At 40.1% G+C, this 24,376-nt stretch overlaps 1 protein-coding gene across 5 annotated transcripts in view; it reads left to right on the top strand.

The window, feature by feature from the left end:
• The window catches only part of scn1laa (sodium channel, voltage-gated, type I-like, alpha), a 42,339-nt gene extending 18,508 nt beyond the window's left edge, over positions 1 to 23,831 (top strand). For 3 of the 5 annotated variants that reach the window (XM_048238786.1, XM_048238788.1, XM_048238787.1), the window contains 16 exons: positions 50 to 403; positions 2,923 to 3,046; positions 3,930 to 4,165; positions 4,338 to 4,511; positions 4,699 to 5,082; positions 5,191 to 5,697; positions 8,076 to 8,202; positions 9,678 to 9,832; positions 11,037 to 11,210; positions 11,944 to 12,063; positions 13,302 to 13,571; positions 17,806 to 17,859; positions 19,192 to 19,329; positions 19,870 to 19,974; positions 20,338 to 20,608; positions 20,725 to 23,831. In XM_048238786.1, the coding sequence (XP_048094743.1) occupies positions 50 to 403; positions 2,923 to 3,046; positions 3,930 to 4,165; positions 4,338 to 4,511; positions 4,699 to 5,082; positions 5,191 to 5,697; positions 8,076 to 8,202; positions 9,678 to 9,832; positions 11,037 to 11,210; positions 11,944 to 12,063; positions 13,302 to 13,571; positions 17,806 to 17,859; positions 19,192 to 19,329; positions 19,870 to 19,974; positions 20,338 to 20,608; positions 20,725 to 21,911 (4,380 nt within the window). In that variant the 3' untranslated portion in view covers positions 21,912 to 23,831. The remainder of the gene's footprint in view (positions 1 to 49; positions 404 to 2,922; positions 3,047 to 3,929; positions 4,166 to 4,337; positions 4,512 to 4,698; positions 5,083 to 5,190; positions 5,698 to 8,075; positions 8,203 to 9,677; positions 9,833 to 11,036; positions 11,211 to 11,943; positions 12,064 to 13,301; positions 13,572 to 17,805; positions 17,860 to 19,191; positions 19,330 to 19,869; positions 19,975 to 20,337; positions 20,609 to 20,724) is intronic. The other 2 variants (XM_048238791.1, XM_048238790.1) reach the window with 2 other exon arrangements.
• Positions 23,832 to 24,376: the final 545 nt, after the last annotated feature.

Genomic DNA, 24,376 nt, shown 5'->3' with positions numbered 1-24,376 from the left:
GCCCTTTTGTAATAGTCAACCAAGACCGAGGCATGTCTTTCTCTTCCAGTCGATCCTTAGTTTCCATGGGTCCATTTTGTCACCCAGACGGAACAGCAGGAGTAGTGTCTTCAGTTACCGTGGCGGGGCATTGGACGAAACTGGTTTCGCTGATGACGAGCACAGCCCCTTTGACAAGGGCAGCCGGCGTGGCTCCTTATTCCTGCCGTGCAGGCCCCGCTTTAGGCACGTCAGTGAGAACAGCGTCTCCTCCCATATCCTCCGGACAGCCAACAGCAAGATCCAGAGCTCCGTGAACCACAATGGGATAGGGTCCCAGGTTTCCGGGGGCTCACTACCCTCGTCACCTGCTCACCTTCGGTTGCCTGTGGTGATGATAGATGCCCCCACCCCTTGTGATGACGTAAGAATTTGGGTTCTCATGATCTCATGCTGAGCCAAGTGTTTTTTCTCAGTCCTCTGATGTCTGACTGACGGGTGTCGGATTTCATAGTAATTGTTTCAGCTCTGATTAAGCATGTGATCCTCAAAAAACATACAATACAAATAGCCACAAAACATTTTGTTTTGCTTATTGCTCATTTTTTTTACAGCATCACTGTGCTGTCATTTGCCATTTTGAGGCATGTTTTTAATAAGAAACTACAGTATTGTTAATTTGGGCACATGGTCATATGAAGGGCAGATAAACACACCTGGCATTCCCACTTAACATCCAGGGTATGCAACATTTAGTTATGTCCTCACACCTGGCATTCCCACTTAACATGCAGGGTATGCAACATTTAGTTATGTCCTCACACCTGGCATTCCTACTTAACATCCAGGGTATGCAACATTTAGTTATGTCCTTTAAGTCATCATTTTCAATATAAGAAAATCCTTACAACACGACATCTCCAACAATACTGGCAAAAGATGCCAGCTAGCATGTTAGCAAGTTTTATCAGTGTCAACTGGGCTTTTTTTGCTTCTTTAACTTAATTTATATGAACTTGACTGGAACTTGACTTAACTGAATATAATAAGTAACTGAAACACTGAACAAAGCTACATTTCCAGGTCCATTCAAGTAATCAATATTTTTGTAATGATACTAATTTGATGCTGTAGCAAATTGTGTATAGTTCTGAGCAGAATTTGTGTTATTGCTGCAACTTTATAGTAGGAATGTCATAAAAATAGTTTTATAGATGCAAACATATGATGTGTCATAAGAATGAATGGAATAGTTCATTTATTTTATTTCTATTTTAAAACATTTTTGTTCTTGTTCTGCTTTCTTTGTTTTGAGTTGATTTTGTTGTAAGGATATTTTGTCTTTTGTTACATTTGATGCTTGATAATATTAATGCTTGAAAAGATATATGATGATATGATAAGATGATATATGGGTAGTTTCACAATCAGGGTAAGTGACTAAAATTATGATCATTCTGTGTATATGTATATTCTGTGTATATGTGTAGCAGATGACTATCAACAGATGACTTTGCAACATTTTTCATAGAAAAAGTTGCTAAAATAAGTTCTCAGTTTGATGAACCTATAAGTAGGGCTTTGCCTTGTTTTGGCATATGGCATCGTTGGACTCTTTCTCTCCTCTTGATGAGGAAGCGGTCTCTCAAGTGCTTCGGCGAAATCGTCCAACAACATGCCCTTTGGGTCCTGTCCCGTCTATTCTTCTACATTCTTCACTCAGTTCTGGAATAGTTCCTTTTTCTTTAAACAGGAAAGGGTTACATCTTTGCTAAAGAAAAGTACACTTAATCCAACTGATAGGAAGAACTACAGACCTGTCTCCCTTCTTCCTTTCTTGTCAAAGGTTTTGGAGAGAGTGGTCTTCAAGCAAGTATGTGACTTCCTTTATCAGTATAACCTACTAGACCCTATGAAGTCTGGTTTTAAGAGTGGTAATTCTACTGAAACTGCTCTTCTGTCTGTGACTGAAGCATTGAGAGTAGCTAAGTCCTCTGCAGTCATCACTATTAATTCTACTAGATGTATCTGCTGCCTTTGATACTGTTAAACATGAAATTCTCCTTTCTACTGTACAAGGCAAATGACTGAACAATGTGTTTAATAATAATTTTGTAGGTGCTGCTAAGTCTCCTTATCAATGATAACTTATAGTTAGCAAACATAATCAGGTATCTTCAGGTACACAGATAATGTCAAGCATTTACCCTGATCGTGAAAATATCCATATACATGATCCCCAGGAGGTGTTTGTTGATATAATGTATCTTCCATGGACTATGTTTAGCTGGAATGAAGAAATGTCCAATAGCTATCCATTGCTGCTGTCTCCTACCACTTCCTAAAGTTGTGTGTTATTTTGCAATAGACATATTGTTTTGTTGTGTGCTTTATGGTTCTATGGGAATGTCTCTCTCCTCATCAGGCAAAGTCTTCTGGGTAACACTTTACTTGACAGTATCGACATAAGCGTGACATGACACTGTCATGAACACATGACCTTGTCATGAACACATGACCCTAATCCTAACCCTAACTTGTTATGACAAAAACCGAATATTTGGACACTTAATTACAGAAGTGTTATGTCATAAACGTTTATGACTTGTTTATGACATGATCATGACAGTGTCATGTCACTCTTATGTCGATACCATCAAATAAACTGTAACCGTTTTTTGTTGACTCATACATGAATCTCAAATGGCTAAAGCATTGCCCAGTCTTGAATTTCCCCTTGGGGATCAATAAAGTATCTATCTATCTATCTATTCCTTAAAACAGGAACCTTAAAAAAGTTCAGGTCAGGTCCTTCAGAATCTGTGTGTGTGTGTGTGGGGGGGGTGTATGCTGGTGGGGGTGGTAGTGGTTGTATTTCTGTTTGTTTGAGAGATGTGCCAAAGCTTGCTCCTGACTGAGCTTTGCATTTTCCTTCATCTCAAGGGTTCTCCTGGCAGTGGTTCCTTCAGGAGGGTCCGATATGGTTCTAACTCGGCAGACTTTTTAGATGATGTGTCCATAAGGCAAAGAGCCCTGAGCGTGGCCAGTATAATCACCACAGTGGAAGGTATGTGTGTCTTTTATCTGTTCCTGTGTGTAAAAGATTAATTTGACCTTACTGCAAATTTGAAATTACTATTTTAATATCCCTATTCAACCGAGACCGGACTCGAGTACTACATCACTAGTAGCTAGAATGCATCAAGAAAATACATAGGAAAAACACTGTTTAGACCACCAAGTCATGATAAACTATTGGCGCTGCGCAGCACCAGTTGTGATATTTATCCTACTGAGTGTAATCGTAGGTAATGTCATGTATGAAAACTAGTATTGTTAGGCAAGTTAGACACTATAAGTGTCAAGTCCAGGGCAGCTGTGGTGTGGCGATGACATCATCGATACGCAAGTATACGGTTTCGCCGTACAAACAAACTCGAAAGGGCTACGGTTTCGAAAATGTTCACCCTGGGACCAGGTTTTTACAGGATTCATTTGGTCGATCGGGCAAGACGATGCAAAACATGTGCGTTTAAACCAAAAAGCGTCTACGTGTGGATGGCCCCTAACATAGGGGTATGTATACTTATGGTCCCTGTTTTTTTGAGGAAGAACATTTATTTATTTGCGATAAATTATTCATACACAAATAAAATTGGTGTCCTTAAAGGTTGGATTTTTCCTCATTTTGTTAATTAAGGCATTAAGATCAATTTCCAATTTGTTACTCCTCTTTTTAGTCAACTTTAGCATGTGTATGTACAGGGTATGTAAACTTCTGGTTTCAACTGTATGTGCATTTGACAAACACACCACATGTGAGTGCATTGTTGGATTCCGAAATGTCACGTGTCGCAGACCGCAGGTGCTCGGGCACACCATCGCCGCTTGGCTATATTTTTTGTTTTGTTTTTTATTGCATATGACAATAAATGTGAAATTTTCAACAGAACTTGAAGAGTCAAGACAGAAGTGCCATCCATGTTGGTTTGAGCTTGCCAGAACTCTTCTGATCTGGGACTGTCCCTCATGGGTGAAAATCAAGAAAGTTGTCTACCTTATTGTGATGGACCCTTTTGCTGATCTAGCCATCACTATCTGTATAGTCTTAAATACAGTGTTTATGTCAATGGAGCAGCACCCAGGGTCACCCACGTTAACAAGTGTTCTCTATGTAGGGAATCTGGTAAGACACCCCCCATAAATAGTATTTACATTATTTTGTTATTTATGTGACATTCTTGCTAAATGAGTCTTAAATGTGTCCTAATCGATGCATTGTCTTATAATTTATTTTCTTGAATTATCTCATTATTTACTTACTTTAATGGCTTCGCTGATTATGTTTCTATGGGCAGGTATTTACAGCAATCTTCACTGGTGAGATGATTTTGAAGATTATAGCTATGGACCCATACTATTATTTCCAAGAGAGCTGGAATATATTTGACAGTGTTATTGTCATCTTGAGCTTGATAGAACTTGGGCTGGCAAAACTATCAGGGATGTCTGTTCTCAGATCTTTCAGATTGGTAAGATCAACCTCCCAAATGAGCTTATTGGTAGATTTTAGAGTCGTTACACTGACTTATATTTCTCTGAAACATTTTTTTAAGGACACTGTAAACTTTTAACTCATTATTGTCTTAAAATTCACATCATGTTATTGCAGTGTTTAAGGAAATTCTGTAAACTGTCAAAAACATTTTGTACTCACAGTTGAGGATCTTCAAACTAGCTAAGTCATGGCCCACTCTGAACATGCTGATCAAGATCATAGGGAACTCAGTTGGCGCCCTGGGAAACCTCACCTTGGTGCTGGCCATTATTGTCTTCATATTTGCTGTGGTTGGCATGCAGCTATTTGGCTCGAGCTACGAACAGAATAGTTGCAAGATAACGGAGAAGTGTCAAGATGACTGTTCTAAGGATTGTTTGCTGCCACGCTGGCACATGCACGACTTTCCCCATTCCTTCCTGGTTGTGTTCCGAGTGTTGTGTGGCGAGTGGATTGAGACCATGTGGGACTGCATGGAGGTCCATGAAGGCCAGGCCATGTGTCTCACTGTCTTCATGATGGTCATGGTCATCGGAAATTTGGTGGTACGTTAATGTCTCTACAGTGACTGTTAAAAGCAAGCATATTTACACTATAGCTATGTATTTGAGTCACAAAACATATGTCTGTCTTGTGTTTTTGAAACACCTCAGGTCCTCAACCTCTTTCTTGCGCTGCTGCTCAGCTCTTTCAGTGCTGACAACCTGACGGCTATAGAAGACGATAACGAGACAAATAACATTCAGATAGCCATGGCTCGGATTCATAGGGGCATTGCTTGGGTGAAGCTCACAGTGCGTCGCTCTTTTCGGAGCCTTTGCATGAGAAAAAAGAAGCAAAAGAAGCCCGTGAGCATGGTCAAGTCAGGGGACGACCACGCCAACAATGGAATGGACAATGGAATCTATTTTCCCAACCACAGCACTGTAGAGTTCATCAAAGACCTGGACTGTTTGAAGGAGCGGAACGGAGTAGCTGCAGGGTTGGAGGACACTGCAAAGAACTACATCATGTCCAACGAGGATGTGTATTTGCCTTTCGTCAGTAATTCTGACGTGACTGTCTCAGTCCCCATTGCTGCAGGGGAATCTGACTTTGAGAACCTCAACACAGAAGACTTCAGCAGCCTGTCCTCTGACATAGAGGATGACATCAAAGAGGTATGGAGAAATGAATTACTTGTTTGATTGTGCGTTTGTGGTTTGGCAACTAGAATCATTGATTTTGTTAGTTAAAAAAAAGCCATTTGTTTTGATTGTTTTGGTTGGTCCATTGTTTTGGCCTAAAAAATATTTTTTATTTTCTGAACTCTTTGGAGATGGGTTTCCATTTGTTGTATTAGTTAGCTAAATTTAGCTTTGCGATGCTCAGTATGTTTACCCTGTTAGGGTTTTGAGCAAGGTAGTAACCCTCATGTGTAGCCTCAGTAGTGCAGCACCAAAGCACTCAATCCAGACCAGAAGTCAACAGATATTAGCCAGTGACATTCCCATTCCTCTGAGTCATTAATCTTTGCTGTGACCCTTGATTAAGCCGAGGCAATGGAAACAGGAAAATACCAGTCTACAGATTACATTATCTGTCATGTGAGGCAGAGTGTGCTGGAGCTACCTCCTCCTCAGAGAGTAGAATGCTTCCTTTTGCCATCTTTCCTAGCCTGAAATGAGTAGGTAGGAGACTAAGAGGAAACATTCTTAATGGCAAGGGTTAAAGAGAGCACTTATTTGGCCTAACTACAATGCATAAGAATCGATATGAAAGAGTCATGTGACATGTGCATCCTCTACTATTACTTTGTGCACTATATTTCTCTCTCTCTCTCTCTCTCATACAGTGTAGTTCATGTCTCTGTGTCAGGTGTTAGATAGATAGATAGACAGATAGATAGATAGATAGATAGATAGATAGATAGATAGATAGATAGATAGATACTTTATTGATCCCCAAGGGAAAATGTAACACCTGAATTGGACAATATCCAAATATGATTACTGTAGTATTATTTTCCCATAGACACAAGGACTCTTATCATACTTATCAGTGTGCATCTTACATTGCTTACCCTTATTTGTTATTGCAGCTGTCTCAGAGATGCTCTGACAGTTTTCATTGAGAGGAGACCTGTAAGACACCTTTATTGTACATAACAAAACCATATTGCATATTGCCCCATACATTTTTTTGCCCCATACATTTTCCATACATTCACTCATTGACCCATCTGCCTCAGGATAGGTCAGTTTCCTCCATCCCATGTTTTCTAGGTTGAATCCATTTCTACCATCTCTATGATGCAAGGCTTCTTTGTTGTATTAATAATGACTGGGAAGCACTACTACCATTTGATAAATGTACAAGTATAATTTTCTGTTGTTATTTTTATACATCTTGTTACTTGTGTTGGTTTGATTCCTGAGACTTCATTACTATTACGACTCTGGTTTGACACACAGGATGGTAAATAGGTATTATTCTTGGAGTTTTAGAAATAGTCTAAAATTGGATGGTGAAAGTACTGATGTGTTGTTTTGAAGTTGAGAGGACCTATTTTTATTGTGTAGTTCACTATTGAAATCCAGGCAGGCTTTTCTATGGATACATACAAGTCAAACTTAATAGTAGAAATACCCAGCATTATGGAAGAAATGCTTTTTAACTGGCCTACCCAGACCCAGTTAGTTGGTCCTAACGGAAGGTGTTTGCTCTAAGAGTGGATCTGAGTTAAGCCTGCATTACTTACATCACAACCCCATTAGCATCTGCCAGTGTCACATGATCCACAGCGGAGAGCTGCTGCCCAGGGCTGAGAGACATGTCTGGCAGTTGTTCTCACAGTGTTTAGTCCAATTAATCTGACGGACACAGAAAAAAATGGAGGACAGTTATTGTCATTTTACACATTTGCCTGGTATAAACAGTTCTGGTTGGAGTAATCAAGCAACCTGATCGCCTCTGATGGTCTAGTACACAGCATTGGACTGGCCAATGCAAATAATGCCATCTAGGACTAGAATGATTATAATATCTACAACATCCTGTAATGAGTATAATATCTACAACATCCTGGAATGGTCGCCTGTATTTTCATGTTAGCTATTTTGAGACAACATAGCTAACTGGTCCACTGACGTCATTTTGCCAGACATGAAAATACTGAGCCACACGAAGTCTCTCATGTCTTACTCAGGCATCCCAGAAATGAGAATGCAAAGTTCATAGTGCATGTAAAATTAACAGGTCAAATCAATTTTACCCACAGTCATCGAATGGAACAATGTAGAAGGCTCTGTCAAATATTTAGTTATTGTTGGCCAAGACTTCAGTGATCTCATTAGCATATCACATGTCTGTGGGTACTTTTGATTAATAATGCATGAACTATTTTACTGTAGAAATGATAAGAATAATAGTAATCAAGTACTTAATTTAAGCATTAAAGGGGCAACCACTGTTTTGGGTGTTGCTCTCTGAGTCTTAAGCCTTTTAGTGTACCAAGTTTCAGTGCTTTGATCCTGTCCTTTCCCGTTTGTTCTTGTAGAAGCTGGAGGACAATGGCGATTGTAGCTCTTCAGAGGGTAGCACAGTAGACATCAGACTCAACTGTGGAGAGTCTATGGACCTGGAGCTGGAGGAGTCCATGGACCCTGAACCATGCTTTACAACAGGTAAAGATGGATGGCTTACTTGTTTTTATTGTATGTACCGGTAGATCCTAGTAATGCAATCATTTCCAGATAATATAATAACTCCCAATAGTATGTTAAATATCTCCTCTTTACTGCCAAAATGTAATCCTGATGATGTAATGAGTTCCAAATAATGTATAAAATGTATTTTTTACATTAATGGGAGGTTATAACATTATTAGGTTTAACCTTATTTTTTCAGCATCCAGTTATGTAATAATTTCTCAGTACTTGGCCAATGTTGCCATCAATAACTGATGGCCAAGCAGAGGATCTATGCAGACTATCTGTTTCTATACCTTTTTTTATTGGGGACAAAGCAAGGTGGTGTATCATTGTGAAAGGTGGTGTATCATTGTGAAAGGAAAGGTGTCATGATTCCTTTCATAAAGTGCCATGTCTGTGCCTTGACACGGTTGGATTTTTATGGACCACAGATTTTAACCAGTTATCTTAGCATTGATGAACCAACAAACCAATGGCTTTTCTTTTTTCAAAAGCTTCTTAAAACTTAAATGGCACCATATTTACATGGCAGCTATGCCCTGCTCAGCTGCTCGGCCTCCTAATTGATGCTTGCACCTGTCTGGACTTTAAAACCTTTAAACATTGAAGTGAAATCCAAAATTGTGGCACTAGAGCACATAAGACGTAAATTGGATATTGGTGGGAAGATAGGACCCTAGGATAGGATCTAAAAATAGCAGAACGTGATGCATCCACTGAGATCACTCCTGACCATTTAAGCGATGTGTGGAACGTTTTTGGATTTCCATCAGAAAATGAAATAAATAAATAGCCTAACAATGTCGTAATCTGCAGAATATGTAGGCTAAGGCCCAAATGAAATATCACTCGACAACGAGCAGCCTGAGTGCATATCTGGTAATGTTGCACCCTGACAAGCTAGATAGGTAAACAGTCCGAAGACGAGAAACCGTAGCTAAAGCAGGCAAAAATTAGTCGGGTTTTTGCCTCCCTCCTCTATGTCCAGTGCTTTTGTCACTTGTCTGATAGGCATAATGGTTCATGGAAACGTGGGCTGATAGAAAAAAAGAAAGCAAACTCAATCAGGAAGTACTTGCTAATTTGGCATCATCAAACATAGAGGCATACAATTAAGTGGTAGTGGTATGAGCGTTCATTCAGTGTGTGTGCGCGTCTGCGCGAAAGAAACTCAACCACTCAAGTTGCACAGATATCGTTGGAAGACTTGAGCTTTTGTTCAATATAACAAGTCAACCACGCATTTATAGAGGCATTGGCAATGCATAAGCCCGTTTATACAGTGTATAGAGATGCATAGTAAATATTAATAGGCCAAATTTGAGCATTAAATATTCGAATATAAATTGATTAATAAAAATAATAATGAATGAAATTCGAATGGGATTATGGAGGAAGATTGACAGCCCTAGTACTGTTTACATTTTTGTTCTGTTCATGCACTTCAGGTTGTGTCCAGAGATTCCCCTGCTGTCGTGTTGATATAGAGAAAGGTATCTGGAAGTCTTGGTGGACCCTGAGAAAGACATGCTTCAGAATCGTGGAGCATAACTGGTTTGAGACCTTCATCATCTTCATGATCATGCTCAGCAGTGGTGCACTTGTGAGTTACTGATGCCATGTGGAATATTCTTATGAGACAGAGGAGACGTTTTAAAAAATATTTCCATCAAGTAATGCTATTGTACAATTTTTGGCAAGGTTACAATTTATTTTGTGTGACAAACAATGCAGTGGCTTTTAAGCACGTCTGCAGGTTTAAGGCTGTACGCATAGTGCATACCATCAGGCTACCCAACAAAGAGAGATAATTTTGTGTGTGTATTCACACAAAATTGGCCTACCATAACTTCCCAACTCTGCACAGTATCCCATTAACTGCATGACAGTAGGCTATTTACAATTTTCTGTAAAGTGACGGGAGATGGCATTGGTCATCCCATCTTACATGGACCAGACTGAATCAGACTCTGATTAGTGCCAACCTGGCAATTCGAAGCAGATAGCTACACACAGCTACAGATAGCACACACCTTCACACAGACTAACACACACCCACACACGTACATACACATAAACACATATGCGGACACACAGACACTCAAAGACACACACGCACATTCCACAAATTTACATGTAAAAAAAGATGTGACAGCACTTTACTTTTTTTACATGATCTGAATGCCTGGTGATTCTCTCTCTCTCCCTCTCTCACATCCACATGCACAAATGTACATATACACACACACACACACACACACACACACACACACTCTCTATCAAACGCACGCTGGCACCCATACACACACACACACACACACTCAAACACACACAAATATACACACACCATATACTGGACGCCTCGTAAATCAAACTAAAACAATTGAGAACTCTCTATAAGTAAATTTTTTTGGGCTTTATGCCTTTAATGATAGGACAGTGGAGAGTGACAGGAAGCGAATAGGAGAGAGAACAGGGGTGGGATCTGGAAAGGACCACGGGGCGGGAATCGAACCCGGGTTCGCCGGCATACGTTGCAGGTGCCCCAGCCAGTTGAGCCACAGCTGGGGCCACAATTGAGAACTCTCTGACTGTCTATTGACATGGTTTGGTATGGCTTCTCACTCCAACACCTTTCTACAGCTGCTCTACAGAGACATTAGACTAAATAGGCAGGTTTCATATTTTTTCATTTTAGTTTAGTCACACATTATCATTCTTATGCTAATATACTGTCCAACACTTAATTAGTTACTTACTAATATAGGAATCTAGTACTGTTCATCATTCTTATTTTTCCACTCCAGGCTTTTGAAGACGTCGAACTTGTTAATAGGCCAAAGATAAAGGTTATCCTGGAATATACTGATAAAGTATTCACCTATATATTCATCTTGGAGATGCTGTTAAAGTGGGTGGCCTATGGATTTGCCAAATACTTCACCAACTACTGGTGCTGGCTGGACTTTGTTATTGTTGATGTAAGTTTCATTTAAGCATTATGCTTTCCAAATGCCATCTGAATATCACTAATATCTCTGACTATATATTAGTGCCAGCATCGGAAAAAAAATCCGCCACAATGTAGCAAAGGCTGCCTGATGATTTTCTCTTACAAAGAGGGCAAAGGTGACATAGTCATTCTTGGGTAACACTTTACTTGACAGTATCGACATAAGAGTGACATGACACTGTCATGAACACATAACACATGACACATGACACATGAACCCTGACCCTAATCCTAACCTCTAACCCTAACTTTAACCCTAACCCTAACTTTGTTATGACAAAAATCGAATGTAACAGAAGCGTTATGTCATAAACATTTATGACTTGTGTATGACACGTTCATGACAGTGTCATGTCACTCTTATGTCGATACTTTCAAGTAAAGTGTAATTCATTCTTGTCCACTCTCACGATCATGCAGAGTTAAAATTCCTATTCACTAACAATGCCCATTAGCTGTTCTAAAATCACTGTAAGCTATTGCCTCTTGGAACTAACTTGGGTAAGTTAGACAATAAGACAAGGTATGTTAAAATGTAGGCCAAATGTTATGCTAGTCACATTTCTCTCTGATATATTTTTTTAATTAGTTCTTCACAATGATGTTTACTAATCTGAGTGAGGTGAAAGCAAGGAAGACATCATCAAATGCATTGTGGAAGTCTTTCTTCTAAGGGCTTTTGGGCTCTGTTTTGTTTTCAGATCTCTATAATCAGCATGGTGGCCAATGCTTTGAACTGCAATCAAGGTGCAATTAAATCCCTGAGGACACTGAGGTCTCTAAGACCCCTCAGAGCTATGTCACGCTTCGAGGGCATGCGGGTAAGACTTCATATAGACACAAAACACACACAAATGAAAGGACACACTCATAAACACAAACACACATACACGAATAGCCGTACATTCAGAAACCATAGACAATCTTAGCATGCATGTGCATGTATAATTAATTGCAAATACTTTTCCTCACCTTGTCATCCTTCTCTGGCCAATTGTCTTATTTTTTCAGAGCTTGAGATTTATATACACTGTCAGGAGGGATGTAATGCTTGTACTCTAATTGAGTCTATATGTGACTGTCACCTACCCATTATTTTAAAGTCTACAAAACTCACTGGCCCCTAAATTGAGCAAGCCCTAGCTGCTTTAGTCACATTCCTAAAGAGTATACGCCCACTCGTTATGATAAAAGGAAAGATGATAGACTTGGCTGCAGGTTTAATTATGGAAATAATTGAAATTGAAATTCTTTGCCTCATTCTACTAAATAACTGTGGCTACAGTACGCATGCAAAGGCTTTAGCTTATGTAATGGGATGGGGGAGGAGTGTCGGGAGGAAATCAATGTGTTTCCTATTGATGAAATGTTTGCATGTTTGGTGGGTTAAGTTTCCAGAGCTGCTGTGACAGTGGCCTGTCCTCACGTGGTAGTCACTGGCTTTTCCTGTCTGCATGCTTGCCTCTGTCCTCTCTGCAGTTATATTGATGTTTCTCATTCTCTCTCTTTTGCAAACTTGCTCTTTCTCTTTTTCTCTCTCTCTGTCTCTCTATCTATCTATCTCTCTATCTATCTATCTATTGTCTCTTCTTATTCTCCTCTCTAACACTGTACTGAGTTTTGGTGTTGCTTACCAGAGGTGGATTTAACATGATTTTTTCATGTGTCATTTTTTCATTTACAGTAAACAAAATTTTGTGACTTCACCATGCCTCTACAAGGTTTTATTTCTGATTTGTTGTCTCACTTTAAATGAACACACAGTAAACACACTAGTAGTGACCTAGGCATACGACTCTCCCTCCTCTTTTCCTCATCTCTTTCCGATCACTTTCCTCAGTTGTTGTTTTTGCTTTAGCTGTCAATGGTGTGTGCTGTAGTCGCTTGTGTGTTGTACAGATATTGATATGTACTGTACACTTGCAGTATATCACTTCACTTCATTTTGTGTTTTCCTATTTTCACCACATCTGAACTGTTTAGTGTCTAAACTAAAAACAAATGCATCACTGTCATGGAAATCCACTGTGAAAATATGGGCTCCTGTTTGTTCCTCCAGGTGGTGGTGAATGCCCTGCTGGGAGCCATTCCTTCTATCTTCAATGTCCTGCTGGTCTGCCTCATCTTCTGGCTAATTTTTAGCATCATGGGAGTCAATTTCTTTGCCGGAAAGTACCACTATTGTGCCAATAGTACCAATGGAGAACGCTTTAATGCAAGTGAAGTTGCAAACCAGACAGAGTGCAATAAAACAGAAGGGGCTCGTTGGAAGAATGTCAAAATTAACTTTGACAATGTGGCGTCAGGCTACTTGGCGTTATTGCAAGTGGTAAGGTTTTTCAGTGTAACTTTGTGTTTATGTTATGTTTCCAGTAGACTTAGTAATCCTGTGAATTTTAGGAGCTCCTATGTTGTGGGCGGCATCCAATGCATACATTATTACTGTGCCATATTTGCTATACACTGAGAAGCTAGTATTAGCACTTGAGCAAAGGTTAAATATTAGGCCTAATGGTACAATGGCCGCTAACTACAAGATAAACATACAAGCAGGGGAAAGAAGTGCTACTAGGCTGTGCTGGCTTATCCTACAACAGGCAGTAGCAGGACTTTGATGAATACTTACGGTTGGGACACACCAACCCGACGGCCGACCGTCAGCAGAAAAGCAGTCGTACTGATCAGTCGGCTCCCATCTCCCCGAGTCAGTCCAAAAAGTGCCGTGGAACACACTAAAAAAGGTGACGCGGAGCATTAGAACATATACTATAGAAATATATATTTTGTACTATTTAATTGTCATTGCTTGTGTGTGATGCCAATGAAACACTCTTTTGGACACAAAATAAATCATTTATTTTTGCCCGTTAGCTAGCTAACGTTAGCAGTAAACAAAAAGTTAATGGGAATGTTCGCGAGCTAGGTAGCAACTAAGGACTTTGGTTAAACTTGTATGGTGTTGCAAACTAACCTGAAATAACATACGTTCAGCAACTGTATGGTAGTCTACTAGTTCTAGCAAAATATGTTAGGATAGTTTATCAAAATGGGTTCATAACTTCCATCGCTGAATGTAGGGCTAATGGTCATAGGTCTACTAATCTGAGATAATGTTTAGGCTAGTCAAGGGTTTTAGCCAATTAGATTGGTCATGGAGGCCGACGGCCAAAATGAACGGTGACTGACGACGGCACGGGACACACCGAACCGACTCGAGTCACCGACCTCGTCCGACTGACAACAGCCGAACGACTCCAGTCACCGACCTCGCCCGACTGACATGGCCGATAATCGGGTTGGTGTGTCCAGGCCCTAGTGGTCAAAACACATGGACTGTTTACCTATGCTCTGAAAAATATATAAACTTACATTCAAGACAGAGGGCCAGATGTACGTACATTTGCGAACATAGCGTTATCAGCGTCATGGACAAACCGCAGATTGCGAACGCTGTCAGACCCAAGTTTCCGTTGTATTTATCAATCGTTCAATCCATGGTGTAAACTGCGCCTTTCTCTGCCTTTCTCCGCCCATAAACGCAATTTACGAACGTCCACAACTGAATGGCAGAGCCTACATACAAGCGCAGTTGAATGAAGTTAACTGATGACAACATTAAAAAGAATCAAACGTTTAGCGATCATGAAATAATACCATACAAACTACTTGTGCACGTAGGCTATGGAAGATTGGTCAAATCTAGCAAGTAGGAAAGTTTAAGTGAATGACGTAAAAGTGAAAGTAAGACATTCGAAAGGCCAACTAAAGTTAAGGTTGCTTTTGATAGTACAAAGACTTACAAAACTGGTGCTCCAAATAGCGATTCTGTTGTCTTTGAAAGGTTCTGTTATTGACGAATTGAACTGCAATTTGGATTAACACCTGCTTTTACAATGCGGAAGTATTTAGGCGCAGAATAGATGTGCGCTTTCAGGAGCAGTCTTTGTACATACTGCGGAATACATAATTAGGCGCTCTTTAATCTTTTTACGCTAAACTCCCACTTTCCCCTGGATCCTCCCATGAATGCATATGCATGACACGAAATTTGCCATGTTCAGCTCCCACGACAGGCAATTTGCGATTTTACATCATTGCGGCCTGTTTGTACATACCTTGCAATGATTTTACACGCACGTTGCGAAACATATACGCCTGAAGTGGGCGCACATGCGTTAGTACATCTACTGTCAGAATGACATACTGTCATTCACTATTGCCTCTTGAAGTACAACATGGAGAGGTCGAACCGATGCTAGCTGGTTGGCAGATATCTGTGCAACACTGTGCATGGATGCTTTTGATATAAAGGAAATAGTTATTTCTTCACATCATGTCTTACAGCACTATTTAGAAAATGGTAACTTTCTGCTTAATTAAAGGAACCATATGTAAGATTGTGGCCAAAACTGGTACTGCAATCACTTTCAAAATACTGAAGAGCAATGTATCCCCTCCCCCTCCCCCCTGACTCGAGGTTGCCAACCCTGATGGCGAAACACTACTGACTTGACTAGTGTCATTAGTAGATAGTAGATAGGTGGAGGGTGGCGCATCAGGCCAAAACACAACATGACATGACAAAACACAACATCAACATCAGTTGAGGGCTGCAACTTCACTTTTTAAATGACAATATCCTGGCCGGACTACTGTTGTCAGTGATATAAGTATTTGAAATGAACATGATTTCTTAATGTCTAGTGACATATCAGGGCCATTTTATGATTAATTGAAATATTTTTCTTACATACGGTTCCTTTAAATAGCTAAATATATTTATCACTCATTTCTATACTACTAGCATGTGTAACATGGATCGATGACTGTGAATTTAGGCAAAAGATAGCTCCTTCCAATGGTGACCATTTGTCTGGATTACGTCTGGACAGTTCAGCTTTTTCACACTCTGTCAGGAACTAGGTTGTGTGCGTCTTCCTTTTTGGCATGCCATTTGACAATGCAAACTATGTGTAAGAAACCATGTTATGAATACCGGTATGTGCATTCTCTGCTGGGATTTGGAGTGGCATTCTATATTATGTTATAGGCTGTATAGGGCTTGGCAGCAGCCAAGACAACCTCCCTGTCCCCTCAACAACTTTATTGTGCTGAATGTAATTTTTGCCCCTTTGTCCTTTTTTTGTGTACTCCTTTTCAGAATCTCCAGTGGTTGCCTTACTCCATAGGTTTTACATTTCAAAAGTAGCAAACATTGTTGCCCCCAGAACTTTTTGATCAGAGCTTACTCTGACATTAATATTGTTTGAAACTTAAGAACACAAACTACCTGTTTTTCAAGGCCATACATCAGTGGTCACCAACCTTTTTGAGCCCAAGATCCCTGACCTCGGCCCTGAACAAAGGCAAGATCTACCTTGAAGCATCAAAACCAAAATACTTCCAATTTAAGGCCTTTTATTTAGGCAAATGTATCAGGTCAAAAATATCAGTATCAATAACAGTTGTTGATCGCTACATTTTTCCTTTTCCTTTCTTTGAGAGTGCTCCTGCAAAGTGGTTCTGTGTGCTTGTGTGTGTCTCTGCAAGAGGTTACATTCGGTTCATAATTAGATTAATGTTATCAGACAGCTGTAAAATGTGTGCTGGAATTTCTCACATTATGATGGCTAGAGTTACATGATTGGAATAAATCATGTGCTATACCCACAATCCCACACTTAAATTTAGGCCCTAAATCGACTAACTAGCGCCAGATTTCTAAGAATAGGAGACAAGACGAGATGAGCTATGAGACATACGTTCACACTCGGTATCATGTTTCAACACACTTTAGGTCAATATCACACCGGAATTCTCCTTTAAGGACTTTTTCCTTACATGGTTTGTCTTTTGTGCCCTCATCATAGACCAGAACCACATTTGGTTATGTTTTAGTCCCTCACATTAGTGTTGTGTATTGGGTGCAATACAACATCATAAATGCCACCTATTTGACGTTTTTGTAAAACTTTATTTTGGATATTCCACCAGCAGCATCACTATACATCACCTTAACCAAACCCATTCCCTAACCTGAACCATAGATTGATGTTAATAGTTTGAGTGTCAACAAGAGTCAACAACTGAGTATCAACAGGGGCAGCCGTGGCCCACTGGTTAGCACTCTGGACTTTTGTAACCGGAGGGTTGCCGGTTCGAGCCCCGACCAGTGGGCCGCGGCTGAAGTGCCCTTGAGCAAGGCACCTAACCCCTCACTGCTCCCCGAGCGCCGCCGTTGAAGCAGGCAGCTCACTGCGCCGGGATTAGTGTGTGCTTCATCTCACTGTGTGTTCACTGTGTGCTGTTTGTGTTTCACTAATTCACCGATTGGGTTAAATGCAGAGACCAAATTTCCCTCACGGGATCAAAAAAGTATATATACTTAACAGATAGTTTGTTTACGATCTGAGCATCTGAAGATCGTCTTTAGGGCACCATTCAAATAAAGTGTGGCTGAAGTGTTTTCCTGACGCAATTTACCAAGACAATGATAATGTACAGTAATAGGTTTGTCACATACTCTGGTTTAATTGTGGCCTTTTCTCTTTCTCTGTCTCAAGGCAACATTTAAGGGCTGGATGCCAATCATGTACGCTGCTGTAGACTCACGTCAAGTAAGTAAGAGTTACTCAGAGTAATTCAAATGAGTGTTTCATTTATATATTTTTTAATAATTGGAATATTATTTGATTTGGAAAGAGTCAAGGAAAATTGCTATTTGCATCTATACACTTATAGGTTGTTGAATATGATATAATTTAATCTTGTGGAAACAAATCTGATGTTTGTTGGTGTTAACTATATCCGCAGAGAGAAGAATGACCATGCTATGGTAGTACATACAGCAGCGTATTTTAGAATAGGGAGATGAACCATTCAGCAAAAACAGTGGTTGCAATTTATTGAGTATGGAACAATGAATATGTCTTTTCATTGGCATCGGCAAAAAATGTTTTAATTACCTACATTATATGTGGGAATTGCTTAATTGTGCCAAAATACTATACACAATTTGAAATACATGTACAACAGTACTAAAGGCCCACACCACTTTAGTAAAATATTATTTTCAATTGAATAAGATATCAGTTCTGTAACTTGGTGATCAGTGTTGCACTGTTTAGGATTATCATTCACTTCAATTTTCATAGTTATACATTTTGAAGATGCTCATTACTGATTTGAGGTTTACAGTAAATCCCAGAGATTACCTCCACATTTATTGCCATTGTAAAGGTGCGTAAACAGATGGTGTGTAATCTTCGTTTCACAATGAAAAAAGTAACACCTCTTTTTAATGCATCTCATATTAAACGGGGTTAGCTTGCTCCTCGGCCGCAGTGAGGGCTGGAGCAGTCAGAGGAAAGATCTGATGAGCCTGACCCAACCCAACATACTCAAAACCTTATACCCACTCCCTCTTATAACTAGGATACAGTACCACGACTCACAACATCTTATACTAATCCTGCCAATCCTGCTGATTTCAATGCATAAACATTCATCACTCACACACTTACACACACGGACATGTCTATTCATGCACACACACACACACGCACCTCCTCCACCCCCATTGTAATCGGTCCCCTGTAGCGTAGTGTTTTGTCAAATACTGTCTTTATATGTTTCATGTTTGTGCTCGCAAACTCTGTCTATAATTTCAAATAGTCTTTGTGTACTGAACCTTTTCATGTCTTTTACACTTAGTTGGGTTATGTAAGGTTTGTGGGTTTTTGTTAATATTTGTACACAAATGAACTCTTCACAAACTTACAGAAGCACAGTAAACCTTAAGGAAAAGATTGTTCCTAGAATTCCCCCTAGAAGGCACCTAAGACTTCACATGTCGTATGAGATATTGGAAGTTACCCTGCAATGGAGGGTAATGGTTTTTTTCTGTTGTTCTTGATGTTTTTCTTGACAAAGACATTGTCTGCCTACAGCTAAATGACCAGCCTATCTACGAAGACAAAATGGTTGCGTACATCTACTTTGTCGTTTTCATCATCTTCGGTTCATTCTTCACCCTCAATCTCTTCATTGGTGTCATTATTGACAACTTCAATCAACAGAAGAAAAAGATAAGTATTGAGAAGGGTATTCATTGGGTCATACAAATGCCCATCGTTCTGTTAGATTCATGAATACACGATTTAGCAGTCTAATCTTAACAGTGCTCAATAGTGTCAGTAAATAGCATGTGTTTATAACTAAATTATTGTCTAAACTAAACAACAACAACAACACATTACATTTATATAGCGCTTTTCTCGATACTCAAAGCGCATCACATGGATGGGGGACCTCACTAGTAACCACCACCAATGTGTAGCACCCACCTGGGTGATGCACGACAGCCATTATGCGCCAGAACGCTCACCACACACCAGCTTGAGGTGGAGAGTGAGGGAGTGAATGAGCCAATTACAGTGGGGGATGATTAGGGTCTAAAGTCTTGTTGCCAGTAGTACCTATTTTCTGGCAATTCCAACATATCCATCTATTAACAAATTAAAGATTTAATTACTTTTATTGTACAGAAGATTTTGATATTTGCACTAACAAACTGAGAACAAGTGCTCTTTTGGCAAGCATTTAACTTGTTTGCTTTTCCCCTTTACTTTGGAGGTCAGGATATCTTCATGACTGAAGAGCAAAAGAAGTATTACAATGCCATGAAAAAGCTTGGATCCAAGAAGCCCCAGAAGCCTATTCCTAGGCCATCAGTACGTCTGTAGTTGCCTTTCTCTTTACGTTTTAAGTTCACTTTATGAGGCCATGGGCAAGGCATGGGAAAAAAGTATTGTGCCTCTCTCCTATCCTTTGTGCAAGCTGCAAGCATCACACCACTCCCGAATATTTACTTGTTACTTTTCCATCTGAATGTGTCAGTTGTGTTTGTGTTTTCAAAGACATGCAAAGAGTTTAAATTATTGAGAGTAAAGCGGCAAAAGTGCATTTCATGTTAAATTTAATATTCCATGTACCGGTACTGTACATCAGTGTCATCTATCATGTTGTGAGTAACTTAATATTCATAATGACATCCACGTAGTGTGCTAACATGCTTTTCTCTTTTTCATTTTCAGAACAAAATACAAGGATTTGTCTTTGACCTTATAACCAAGCAGGGCTTTGATATTTTGATCATGGTTCTTATATTCCTTAATATGGTAACCATGATGATTGAGACGGATGAACAATCCATTGAGAAAGAGAACATCCTTTACAATATCAATTTGGTGTTCATTGTGCTGTTCACCTCAGAATGTGTATTAAAGATGATTGCACTTCGCCATCACTATTTCACTGTCAGCTGGAATGTATTTGACTTCATTGTCGTCATCCTTTCAGTAGTTGGTAAGTACAGATTGACAAACTGTACTGTGCAAATATTGCAACACTAAGAAATATCTTTGGCTAAGCAGAAACCTGCTAAGGACCCTTAGTTTCATCACTTCTCTCTATTCTTCCAGGTATGTTTCTAGCAGACCTGATAGAAAAGTATTTCTTCTCGCCAACCCTGTTTAGAGTGATTCGTCTTGCGAGAATTGGGCGCATCCTACGCCTCGTCAAAAGTGCCAAGGGAATTCGCACTCTTCTGTTTGCTCTGATGATGTCATTGCCGGCCCTGTTTAATATTGGCATCCTCCTCTTCTTGGTGATGTTCATCTACTCCATCCTCGGCATGTCCTTCTTTGCCTACATAAAGAAGGAGGATGGCATAGACGACATGTTCAACTTCGAGACGTTCGGCAACAGCATGATCTGCCTGTTCCAGATCACCACCTCGGCTGGTTGGGACCTCCTCCTGTCGCCCATACTCAACGTCGAGCCAGACTGCAACAAGACGAAAGAAAACCCCGGCAGTCGCAACAAGGGCGACTGTGGCAACCCGGCAGTGGGCATCGCCTTCTTCGTCTCGTACATCATCATCTGCTTCCTGATCGTGGTCAATATGTACATTGCCGTCATCCTGGAGAACTTCAGCGTGGCCACGGAGGAGAGTGCTGAGCCGTTGGGCGAGGACGACTTTGAGATGTTCTACGAAGTGTGGGAGAAGTTTGACCCCAAGGCCACGCAGTTCATCAACTACGACAAGCTGTCGGACTTCGCCAACGCGCTGAACCCGCCACTGCGCATGCCCAAGCCCAACGCGGTGGCGCTGATCAACATGGACCTGCCCATGGTGAGTGGCGAGCGCATCCACTGCCTGGACATCCTGTTTGCCTTCACCAAGCGCGTGCTGGGCGAGGGTGGTGAGCTGGACGTCCTGCGCGGCCAGATGGAGGAACGTTTCATGGCCTCGAACCCCTCAAAGGTTTCTTACGAGCCCATCTCCTCCACACTGCGCCGCAAGCAGGAGTTCATGTCGGCCATCCTCATCCAGAGAGCTTTCCGGAGGTATCTGATCCGAAGGACTGTCAAACAGGGCTCCAGCATATTTAACTACAGCGAGAGCGACGAAGAGAACCCTCCGGACAAAGGCTCCACAGACAAACTGAACGAGAACACTTTGTCGGCTCAGGGCTCGGACAAAAGCCCGTCCACACTGTCCCCGCAGTCCAGTAATAGTGTAAGAGGGCCAGGAAAGGAAAAGTATGAAAAGGACAAGAGGGAGAAGGAAGTGAAATGCAAAGACAATGAACAGGGCAGAAAATAAAATAAATGATACCATGATGTAGTATCATTTTGTGGCCAAAACAAAATTCCCAGCCCTTGAAGGTTACTAATGGAATCTAATCCCTTCAAGCCTTTGGATGTCTTATGTCAAAAAACAGCACCTGCAGATTACTGCAATTAAAGCTGACTGTTTGTGGCATTCTTAGGCATTTGGGGGATAACATTGTAGCCGGTTAATATAAATGGGGGACATAATTGAGGAAGTGCTATAAGTGTTTCATCTCAGTAAACAGTATCTTCTTCAGCAGCTCTCAAATGTCAAATGATGCAACCAGTCTCTATCATCAAAATGCCATACATTATGAAAAGTATGTGTCAAATAAAAACAGTTTTAATTATTTTACCCTAAATTGGCAATGGGGCATGTGTGCAGGACATGCGGAAACATTTTAATGTTTTAATCTTTAAGAGGCAAAAAAACGATGAAGCATCTTGAGACTTGTGTGTTCATCTCTTGCATGACAGTGCTGGACCAATCAAACAGAGGATAGGGTTGGAAGCACAAAGCTTTAGTCTCTCTGGTGATGTAGATTGGTTCTTAGTATACTGTGACGTTTCGGTGATTGAAAGCTGAATTGCTCGAGGCTAAAAGCATGTGCCAGTGGTTTCAGATTAGCTGCATCTAGCCCAGAAAACGTGTCTAGAACCATCAGCTTCAGGACATAGTTGATTCCCTGGTAAACATTTCTTAACTACATTCCACCGTGAGGCAGCCTATTGTAGTCCAGTGTTTCCTATGGTTTAACTGGTAGAAAATGTGCTATTTTTAGTAGTCACATTTTTATACCCATTTTCCAATCTATAGAACACCTGATCTTGAGAAGCATCACCGACATTCTTTGTGCATTGTGAGCATGTGTTATTTTCCCAGAGGAAACTGGAAATTCTCTGAATTATGGTCATACCTCCCATCAGCAAGAAGGCTTTTGGTCCAAAACTGCTGTTGCAAAGTGCAATTTTAAAGAGATAAATGAAAAGGCAACAATATTTATAGCTTTGTATGTTGCTCTCACATGTAAGAGTTATTGATTGTAGATATATAAATTTAAGCATAACATATGTATATATGCATTTCTTGTAATAGTATACAATTTGTAATATGTATTACGTTCATATGGTTCAACATTACTACATATGTTATGCAACATATACATACATATATATAATTTAATGTGCATAATGTATGATATTGTCTCTTTTCTGTATGCAAATTCTGTTGGAAGTTTCACTCTGTTCCTCTCTGTTGTAGTAATAATGTAATATACATGTTACTCATTATATGTTTTTATTGTTTATTTGAAGATATATTTGCACAGTCAGCATCACAGCCTAAACAGCAGATTTCATTCAGCTACTTCCTAAAGTGGTCCTCCAAAAGTGATGTTATTATTATTATTATTATTATTGACACAGATTGTCAATGGCAAGCTTAGACCAGGATAAATAATTATTTCCAGGACAGGTCTAGAGTGAGCACGGCAGGATATGATTGTGGCAGTGGCATGGAATTTAACACATCCTTCATGGACACTTACATTTTTGTTTACATTTTTATATTTTTTCATCTCTTTCATGATTTTCCTTTTTCCCCATAATCCCTCTGCAGAGACCACATGACATGTCTAATAAGTGTTGCAGTTACACTCCTAAATATAGTAAAAAAAAGTCACACTGGTTTGATATGCATGCAATAAAAGCATTCATTATCTGTGTATAATTGATATGCCTAAAGTACATGACATAGCCTATGCATGTGATATACTTACAAATAATGAATATTTTGGTTGCACAGACACTCCATCTTTTATAATGTATGCATTATGCTTGTAGGTAATAAGGGTGCTGCATGCACAAGACACTGTTTTTTAAAGCCAAAAGAATAAAGATGCCATGTACCTTAGGTATGTCTGTGCAACTTGTTTTATTCCTTCTCAACAGAGTTGAATTCATCACTGTTTAGAACGATTATTTTACAAACAGCGGTCTATTGCATGTAATGATGGTGATGTATTACATTGATTTGAGCTGTTCCATGCAGCTTCTAGAATGCTAGATAATGTGACAAAACAAATCACTTCCTGCATAATGCCTCACGCAATAGCCCTACAACATATGGAAGTCCATATCAAACAAAGTTAAACATTATTATTATTATTATTATTGTGTAAATGAGTGTACAACTCATTCACCAGCCAGGGTCATGCATCTGCATGTTGGGCCAGCGTTAATGGACAGCCAACAGGAAGTGGCTCCGCAGATGAGCGTGCGAATGGAACATGATCTCTCAGTGCCATCAGCAATCTCTGCCAGCCATGGTGCTTTGCATAGCCCTAGCCTAGTCTCACAAATACTGAGGCGAGACATGGCAGTCACATCAGTCTCCTCGCATGGACTCAACCAGTGTTTCAATCAAACGGTGGTTTGCTTTGCAAATACTTTAAAACC

This window comes from Alosa alosa, chromosome 3, assembly GCF_017589495.1.
Source record: "Alosa alosa isolate M-15738 ecotype Scorff River chromosome 3, AALO_Geno_1.1, whole genome shotgun sequence".
NCBI classification, from domain to species: domain Eukaryota; kingdom Metazoa; phylum Chordata; class Actinopteri; order Clupeiformes; family Clupeidae; genus Alosa; species Alosa alosa.
This window is presented reverse-complemented; position numbering and strand designations above follow the sequence as displayed.